This window comes from Montipora foliosa, chromosome 12 (assembly GCF_036669935.1).
Source record: "Montipora foliosa isolate CH-2021 chromosome 12, ASM3666993v2, whole genome shotgun sequence".
Classification (NCBI taxonomy): domain Eukaryota; kingdom Metazoa; phylum Cnidaria; class Anthozoa; order Scleractinia; family Acroporidae; genus Montipora; species Montipora foliosa.
In genome coordinates, this window is record NC_090880.1 from 41,703,297 (window position 1) to 41,713,526 (window position 10,230).

At 40.5% G+C, this 10,230-nt stretch overlaps 1 protein-coding gene across 1 annotated transcript in view; it reads right to left on the bottom strand.

Annotated features, from left to right (window-relative positions):
• Positions 1-3,226: 3,226 nt before the first annotated feature.
• Positions 3,227-10,230, bottom strand: part of LOC137980358 (cholesterol 24-hydroxylase-like) — a 10,370-nt gene continuing 3,366 nt past the window's right edge. Inside the window, exons 2-4 of the mRNA XM_068827771.1 lie at positions 9,336-9,657; positions 6,554-6,626; positions 3,227-4,076 (exon numbers count right to left, since the gene is read on the bottom strand). Of these exons, the coding sequence (XP_068683872.1) occupies positions 3,557-4,076; positions 6,554-6,626; positions 9,336-9,657 (915 nt within the window). The 3' untranslated portion in view covers positions 3,227-3,556. The remainder of the gene's footprint in view (positions 4,077-6,553; positions 6,627-9,335; positions 9,658-10,230) is intronic.

Sequence of the window (10,230 nt, forward strand, 5' to 3'; positions counted from 1 at the left end):
TTGTCACGCAACCAAGGGTTCAAGTTTTTGTTAAACTAGACGTTCCATAAGCGTACACTGGGTTGCCTGTGGTACGCGATACACACAAACAGAAGGCACTGAGTTGGGTGGTATTGAACTGCAGCGTTCCAGTAATTTTTTTCAAGTGCGGGGTCATTAAGACCATTTGAGGGGTCACCCAGACGTCGTGTCGTGTCATGTCATAAGGCGGCTGCGCCCGCACTACGAGCTGCAGTCGGAACGTAGCTGTCCTACCGAAACGACACGATAATAGCATTTTTCTTCAAAGCAAACAAAAATAAAGGCAATGCTAAAGTTGACTTGGCCTCTTCTCATAGTTAAGTTGAGATTCCGGGTTTAATTTGACGAGGAACAGCAAATTGTTGCTCAAAATAACACAACTATTACCCTAGCTGGCGACACTCCACGAACTGCGAGTGAGTTGTCATGCCGGAAGCCGGTGACCAATTTTTGACGCCAAATTGCAAGCTTGGAGTTACTTTAATGCTTCATATTTTTCACTTTTTACAGTCTGATATGGTTTGGGAAATTGTATGTCCCTTTTCCTGAATATTTAATGCCATCTCCAGTGAGATTAGTGGCCTTATTTCAATGCTTTTCCTGTTAACTTTCAGTAATGTTTTTTCCCGCCGGCTGAATCCTGATTGGTCAATTCAAATTTCAGGCGCGCCAGCCGTATGCAAGGTAATATGTTCAGTTCGAAGATAAAAAAACACGCTTTTATAGCAATTTACTTTTCTTTCAGCTGTTCTTTGTACGAGAATCATCCGCAGATGTCAATTTTTTAATTGTTTCGCGGTCTTCATGTTAGCAAACTAGAGGGAGGTCACCGCATTATTTACAACACTGTTAATTTCGAAACTTTGCAGCTGGTTGCCAGTGTAGCTGGTAAGAGGAGGGCTAAATTTTACTTAGCCACATTAATTAAAAGAATGGTTTTCGCAAGTTTTCAATCTCGCTGTGGTAGTGTCTCACTATCCCTTACGATCCGACAAACTGTACCAAATCAAACTACTACTTTTGCTTGGTGATCTATTGATTTTATTTGTAATCACCAAGCGATGTTCGCCCATACGTTATCCGTTGTCATGAGCCCTCCAGACTTCACTTTCACTTCTTTTGTTCCGTACTTAGCAAATTTGAACATCGCTTTCGTCCATTCAATCCTTGAGGATGTTTCTAACTCTTCCACCTACTTCTGCGAAACATGGTATTCCGAGTAAAGGCTTTAGAAAGCGTTTCTTTTTTTTGTTAAACTATATTTCATTTTTCATTTTGTTTGGACTTTGAAGGCCAAGACCAAGGACGATTAAAAAAAAATGGCATTCTCCAGCTGTAATGTAGAGCGTGTTTATTCTAAAGCCCGTTTTAAACGTGGCATTTTACATGTGCCGAATCTAATGCAAATAGGCGAAAAGAATAGATTTTTGTCATTTGCATTACATTCGACACATGCAAAATGCGACGTTTAAAACGGGCATAAGTTCTCTCTCCAATCCTCAGAAATAATAATGTTATTCACAAGAATGTCCTACTACACGCATGTCTGTCCCAGTCTCGCAAAAGGTGGTTTGCAACCAATTTCTAGAGACACAGATAACAATGATGCATTGTACAATTGCTGGTGGACGAAAAAAAGGAGCTAATGATCGAGAGATCTTTTGTTTTCGTTCACCAACATGGCGGCGATGACGTAACGTGAAAACCACCTATTCATCGCCTTAGTCGTCAGTGCAACGGAACCCTCTCCACGGCACGCAACAGAATTGTCCTTAAAATCTCGAACCGTTTTCTAGCATACACATAGTTGTATAGAGGCAACCTACAATAGAGGTTTTGCACGGCAGCCATGTTGCATGGCAGGAAGAATAGAATCTTTTTCCTATGGAAACAAATGTTCTTTCTAATGCAAAACATTTTCATTGTTCCTGCTATGTACCATGGCAGCCGTGCACAACCTCTCTAGATCATTTTACATTTGTATGCTCAGTTACCTGGCCTTTAAATGAAAGTGAGGCTAGTGTTGACCTTGTTATGATACAGAACTCCCTTCTTTTCTTATGTTAATGTTTTTGTGTAAGAATTTACATAAGAAAAGCAATGAGCTCTGTATCATAACAAGGTTTACACCAGCCTCATTTTTATTTAAAGGCAAGGTAACTAAGCACACAATTTAAAGACGTCTATTGTAAATAGGCAACAAGGGCTGACACGAGACCAAGAAGAAGTGAATGATAACTCGATTGAACGTCATGTTCCTTACATGAATTAATGCTAATTTCGCAGGGAATAGACTCGAACCTGATGTCATCAAATTCGAAAACCTCCGTTGCACCCGTCCACAAGAACACAATAAACCTTCGTTTTCAAAAATCTAGTCTGGAGACCGAAAACGCCGTATTCATGTGGACGGGAGGCCTAATCGTTTTCGATAATAGCCACCTTCAGATTGGGGTAGGAGAACGACTACATGAATGCGCATTACAGTTTCAGTGCCCCTGCGACCAAAAAAAGCAATTCTTACTTTAGTTTGGATTTGAAAACTAGAGAGGTTTTCAAATGAGTGTCGTAAAACCAAAACCAAAGTAATTACTTTGGCCAATCAAAAAGGATGGAGACAATCCGGTAAACCAATGAAAACTCGAAGTAATTACACGTAGCCGACACAAAGCGCGGGAAAATGTGCACGGGCGAGCCACGATTGGTTTTGGTTTCACTTCTGATTGGTTGAAAAAATGGCGCGAAAACTTTGAACCAATCACTGAGTGAAGTAATCATAAACCAAAGTAATTCACTAATTACTTTCGACACTCAATTGAAAACCGCTCTATAATAACCAAACACTAAGCGACCAAAGTCTTAAGCCTTGATTTCAAAAAGGCACCTGATTATTTTAACTGGAATTTTCCTGTTTAATGGCTCCGTCATTACTAACTTTGAGTTTTTGAGAGAGCTGGATAGAGGAGAAAATGACGTCAAAGGCTGACTAGAGTAAAGGTGGGCAGACACGAAGAGTTTTCCAGGGACATGTTGCAGCGACAAAAAGGTGTGTAGTACACACTGAGGCGACATGCATTAGGGTCGTGAAGCGGGGAAATGTAGCAGGGACACAACATTTGCAAACACATGAAAGTCTTGCGGGTACATGTTTCCAGATATGTTGCAACGACGTGCCCCATGAAGTTCAACTTGTTGACACTCAATATAAAGGATTAGCAAACGTGAAATATCAAAATAAAAGAAGACTAATAGAAACTTAAAAGAAGAAACCTGAAACTGTTGTGCGTCTTTGTACGTTGCTCTTTTTTATGCTTGTGCTTGTGTTGATAATGAAACATCACTGTCACTAAGACGTTGACAAGAACGTGAAACAACCCAATTTATGGTTTAGATGAAAAGATGAGTATACAACGGTTAACCTCTCGTCCTCTATCTTTTCTTCATAACCGTTCGTCCCGAGGCAGTCGTATGCGATATTTGCCAAAATTCTACCATGTGCACGAGATGACACTTGGAAGTACGATTAAAAAAACCGTTACACTTCATTTTCGCGTCTTCTGTTCATGAGACAGAGTACTCCGCCCTTAGGCCTCATGGTCAGTCTCTCTTCGTGCTGAATCTCGTTTTGCCCTGGCAACAATGTCAATTTAAACTCTTGTAACAGCCTCGCCATGAGCACTCGAGCCTCAAACTGGGCAAATGTCTGTCCAATACAGGTTCTCGGACCCATGGAAAACGGGAAATAAGCAGATCCTAGGCCACTGCTTGAATTCTTGGCATCAGGAGAAAACCTATCTGGATCAAACTTTTCCGGCTCGGGCCATAGCTCTGGAAGTCGATGTAATACATACCAACTTAAGGTGACTGAAGATCCCGCAGGGATAAAATGTTCGCCTAACATTTCGTCTTTTGTTGCTATTCGTGAAGTTCCATTCACCGTTGGATGAAGTCTCAGTCCTTCTTTCAGAGACTGCCCCAAGTATTGAAGGTTTCCAAGGTCTTTGTATTCAACGAATTGACGGCAACCGAGAACACAATTAATTTCTTGAACAATTCTACAGTAATCAATAAATAATAATGAGACGAAGTTATTTGGGAGGCAATAGAGCAACTTTCATATGACCTTGAAAAATAAACGTGAAAACAGAACGTAAACAAAAATGCAGAACAGTTAATTGGCTTATCGAACAAAAACAAACGAGCACGAATTTTCATTGGCGTAGCGAACGCGGATGCATACAACGTCATCTCTCCATGGAACTTTCTGGAAAGCGATCGACATTTCGCTTGACGTCATTTGAAATGCAGTAATGTGATTGGGCAATCGTATTGTTTACTGCCCATATTAGGGCAGAGTTTCCTTGGCAGGAATAAGGAGAAGCTTTGTTTTAATCTTGCCAAACATTGGTCCGTGAAACAAATTGCGAACACTTTTTCAAGGTCATACGAAAGTCGCTCTATCAACCTCTAACCAAGAACATACAACTGTAAACAATAAAATGGCAGTCCTAATATTCAATAACTATTCAATAAATAGAACATAAATACTCGTTTCTTGGATAACCCAGAAAGTGGAAAAATAAGTGTTCCTCCACGTTGGTTTTGTCTCTATCGAGAAATAAGTCAATTATGCTGTACCAGACGCTCTCTGATCACCTTGAAGCGTTTAACTCTGGTTCGGAGCAGCGGTTTTTTCAGTAATGTTTAAACATTTCCTTATTTGGATGTAACGTAGCTCAGTCGTGCATTTTCCCGCCTTTGCAGCTTCGATCTTATTTTTGTCCATATTTGGGCATAAAATTGGTGTCCTAAAATCCCAAGCTTTGTTCTAAGGAAAAGAGTTGCAAGTTACACGCTTCAAGGTCACGTGCTTTTGGCTGTACCTCTGGATTTTGTCCGCGTATTTCATAGGCCACTTTGGAAAATACCATAATACTCTTGTTTATCTGCCCAAATTTTGCATAGACATTGTTATTGTTTTCTCTTGGGACCATTGTAAGTCCCAAGAGAAACTGGAAACAATGCTTACGCAAAATTTGGGGGGACAAACAAAGAGTATTATGGTATTTTTCGAATTGGCCTATTGAAAAACGAGAAAAACCAAGCGAACGAACCAAGCAGTAATTAACAAAAATCGAAAATACGGCCTATAATTGTTAAATAGGTCCAACATGCACCAATTAAAGGAAAAGAACTTTCTCCAACTCTAATTTTTCAAATCTTTGCAGTGCCAAAAAGTCCAAAAGTGAGGCATTTCATTTGTATAATAAATCGTTTCCTTCTGCTTGTACCAAGGCGTGTTAGGGAGGGGTGGGAAGAGGCGGGATGGGCACGGAAGGGTGGAGGGGGGGAGCATAGTTCAGTGTCATGTTGTGGTCCTTGGGGGTCCTTGAGAGTTTCTTGAACTCCACCTACAACCTCGTTCCCAGTGTACAATGAAGGCAGAGAAGAGAGACCCTGGGAACGAGGTTGCTCCATCTATCCAATAGACGTTATTCATAAATGGCGGTCACTTTATAATTCTTTTGTCAAAGTGCAAATTAGCCTACCAAGCCTCGATACCATACAGTGAATTGAAAAGAATTCTTGCTCTAAAATGAGGCTTGGTAGGCTAATTTGCAGGTGGACAAAAGAATTATAAATGTGACCGCCATTTATGAATAAGGTCTATTCTTTCTTGATCTTCCTGTTCCCTTGTAACTAGAGTACACCGATCATGTTGTTGTTGTAAACTAGGCATGTTGGCTGTTATGGTTCACGTACAGAAACCATTTAGCTCTCTGTCCGGCTGCACGATGCAGGGCAGGTCTTGTTTCACACCGTCACATGGATGTTCTTTTAATAGACCTTATTCACGATGGCCGCCATGTTGGATTTGCTATTATCATGCAAATTAGCTACACACTTCTTAGGGGGCAAACAACACAAGTTCGAGAGGTTATAACGAAAATCTTAGCCACACAGATGATTTGTTTAACGTTCACTGAATGTTTATCACCTAAGCAGTACAATACAATCATTACACAAGTTACTTCGACGTTTTTTTAGTGAAAAATGAGCAGCTAACGAAGCAGAAAGTCAAAATGTCAAAGGCAATCAAAAGATAAAAAAGTTTTATAAAAGGTACTTAATTCTAAATACTAAAATGGACTTTTTGTAATGTTATTTCAATATTTCGTTGAGCCGATTTTCCGCAATTTGCTTTTTTTTCAATGTTTGCCCCCCAGCATAACGCATTGCTAATTTGCATGACAATACGAAAACCAACATGGCGGCTATCGTGAATAAGGCCTATTAAGCAACTCCGCAGCTAACTTTGTTCAAGACTACTGTCATCCTTTATCTTTTAATTAAAAAACCGCCCTTTGCTACACACCTTTCTTCATAACGATTACAACACTTACACTTTTGGTTCTTGCGGCACCCGAATGCTTACCTCATTAATTAAAGAACTGATTATGTCAGGGATTGCAAAGATAATAATTTACTTTACCTGTGATGTTGAAATTTCTGTTAAGTTTCTTTTGCATACCTGTCTTCAATATGAGGGTGCTTGAGAATTTCATGAAGAGTGAAAGACAGCTGATTTGAGGTGGTCTCTTGGCCTGTTAAAGACAAAAGGATGACTTAGGTACGAGAAAAAAACCCAGAGGACTGTGCAAGTGGCGTGGCAAAGTGGTCTAGCTGCTGGCTTTGCAAATGCCGTTACGAACACCTAGTGAATTTGGCGTTGATGCTGCTACCTCAACATCCTGCATGTACCATGCTGCTACATAAACCCAGTGAAAGAAGGGAAGACGCAGTCGCAAGGGCACTCGCCTCCAAGATATGTCCAGGTTTGACCCTAATAGCCCACTTCGGAAAATACCATAATACTCTTTGTTTGTCCCCCTAAATTTTGCATAAGCATTGTTTTTGTTTTCTCTTGGGACAATTGTAAGATTGGAAAATTAAGTATGTTATTCCTTATTGATTTTACATCGAATATTTTAAATATTAGTCACCAGAATGGCCTCCTTTATTTTTTATGATATTTTCTAAGCGGCGGTACAGAATAAGGCGCGAGTTCCTGAAGCGTGTCGAGAGTTGGCATTTTTTCGCCCAAACCGTAGTCGCCTTCCAGCTCGTCCAGTGTTTTAAGGGCTGGATCTTTGTACGTTGTCTCGTCAATGATGTCCAGATCAGGTGAGTTTGCGGGCAAGTCGTCCATGGGTATAAAAGTTTGGCAAATTCGTTTGACACCTTGTCTGCTCCGCCTTTGAAGGTCATTGCCTTCTTTGAGCTAAACAGCTTTTTTTCGTCGGTCCGTCTGTAACGTGCCGCCTTGAGGTTAACGGTGTCGCTTCTGTTTTCTACAATTTCTTTGATTCAGTACTTGGAGGTTGAGGTCTGGCCACTGGGTAAGATGGGTAACTTCGTCAGACCACGACCCGTCATACCTCCCCACACCATCACCTTCGCACTTTGTTTCACCTAGTATGCCGCGGGAACGTCGCACTCCTGAGGGCCCCATACGATGTGGTTTTCTGGATTCGGGGAATGAGCTAGATACTTACAACACTCATCTGTAAATAAAAACTTCCCCCAATCCTCAGCCGTGAGCTTGGAGTATTTCCTGGCAAATTTCAAACGAGGCCTTCTTTGCCTCTCACTTAACAGTGGTATCTTCTTTCGCTTGAAAGCTTTCCACCCTTTGTTGGCCAATCTCCACACCGTTGTGCTGGAAACGTTGATATTGTGATGTTGAAGTTTTTTAGCAATCTTTCTTGCTGGATTATTACGTTTGTACTTAGCATTCGTGATTATATTTCTCGCATAGTTTGTGAAAACAGACGGCCGTCCGCTCCTTGGTTTGTCCTTGAAGGACTTTCTTTATGACGTTCGGTCTTTTTAAACAATTTGGCAATTTCTTTGACCGAATGGCCAGATGACCGTAAAATAGCTGCCTGAGCTCTAGCACAAACAATGATGGCCTGACAGTGACTGTGATTTCCGTGAAAGAGCAGAGAAAATCAAGAAAAAAAAGGCAATAAATACGTAAACAGACAATGTGCGCGAAAAATATGGCGGGACATAGCACGCGCCCTTGCACATTGAGTGCGAAAATTCAAAAGTATTGTCATTTATTCAAAATGTTAGATTGAAATTGCTTCAAAAAATTATTTATATAAACTTATTAACTGAATCGGTTTCAATTTGCCTAAAGATACGTTAAAGTCTTGAGACAAAATGCAATTTTCAATCGGAACGAACTTTTGAAACACCCTGTACACGTGCACTGTGCACTTGTCAAGTATTGTCTCGCCCAATGATATTTTGTGAATACGTTTTGGTTGTTCAGGATGGATATAATATCAAAGTATTAGAGTTTATCTCGCGATGTTGTTACTTGCAATGTAGCTCACGTCGTTTCGACTACTCTTGAAGAAGCAATTCACCAAAACAGCGAGGATAGAAATGCACCAATCAAAACTGTGGAAACCAACAATCAGAGAGCAGAGATTTGAGCTTTATAAGGTGACGCGTAACCAGTTTACCTCATCGCCTGAAGAACACTGGCAGTATGCAATCAAAACACTACAACCAACACCACAAGTATTAACCAACATGGTGAGACAAGCAATAATACTTTAATAATCCAATGAAAATATAAGACAAGTTGCATGAGGTATTGCTGAGTGTTCATACAGAGCAACAAGTCAATAATAATTATTGCAAGGAATGTTGCACAAAAATCTCCTTTCAGTTTTCTACAACATTTTCTCCAATTTGTTGTGCAATGCCTTTGCCCATCACAGCGTATGTTAAGCTGAATTTGATCACTCTCTCCTGTATCTGCAATGTCCTCCCCAATGTCACTTTAGACATGAACTCAACGGCATTGGTGGAGTGTTGCCCATGGAAAAAAATTGATAGTTTATAATATCAAGGGTCAAGTATACACGTGTAATTCAAGAAACACGTTTGATTTGTGAATCAATGTTTCATTAAGACTACAATCGTGGTCAAAAGTTGTTGGGAAGGTTGCAGGCATCAGTTCACTTCAAACTTAATTCGATTATTCTCACTATTGGCCAAAGTATTTGGGAAATACCATGCTCTTGTGGCCCCCCTCCCCTATATTCAATGTTGGAGTTCTTCCTGCAAGAAAAGTCACCATTTTTTGTCCTGGAAAATCCAACATTAGTAAGTGGGAGGGGGTAATCTCTAAAGTGAAGCTACCTTCCCAACCCTTTTGTCCATGATTGCAGTCTGTATCTCAGGAATCATCCATTATCAAGGGTGTCCACAGCAGTAAATAAAAACTACCAGACCTGCTATGAAGAAGGTGATAAACTCATCGACAAGGTGTTCCATAGTTAAGGTAGGCTCCGCTTCTGCAACATTTAAGATGTGTGACAGAATATCTCTTGGAACATCATCCCCATTTGACACAGCCTTTTGCCGCTCTTTGATCACTTCTGTGGCATAATTACGAAGATATTTAGCTGCTTGGATCACACTTCTCTGAAATGGAAATTGAGTGAAATCCACACGCCAAAACGGACTTTGCAAACTTTCTTGAATGCCTTTAAAAACTTTGGAAATTGCTGAAGGGAATATGCTGTCTGCATCAACTTCAACATTGAAGGCAACCTGAGCAGGGAAAAGCATCAGAAAAATCAATTAAAGTGAAGTTTTTAAGCATGCTCACAGTTTGACTCAGAAAAATAAGCATCACATAAATCCCAGATGAAAGGGGCCAAGTCAGTCAAGAATACCTTCAGCACATCTCCATAATCTGCTTGACTGTATTGTGTAAAGACAGCCCCTTTCATACTTGCCATGGGCGTGGGTACCAGTCTAAACAAACCTCTTTCATGGTGTTCAGCAAAAAAAGTAGGAAATCATACAGGGTCAAGGGCACCACCTCCTGCTCAGGCACTGACCTTGGTCCCCACATGCTTCCACCAGTTTCTATGGATAGCCATAACATTCTTAAGTATAATTCTTTATTCTATTGGTCTTGAAGTTTTGTCTTGTGGTGTGGTTTTGGCATTATGTGATGTGGTTTTGTCATTATGTGGTGAGGTTTTGTCATTATGTAACAAGGTTTGATGGTTATGTATTGCGTTTCCATCACGACGCGGTGAGGTCTTCCTTTGACGTGCTGTTTTTACATTTTACGTGGTGAGGTTCTTTTATGACGTCGAATTTTGCCCCTTATGT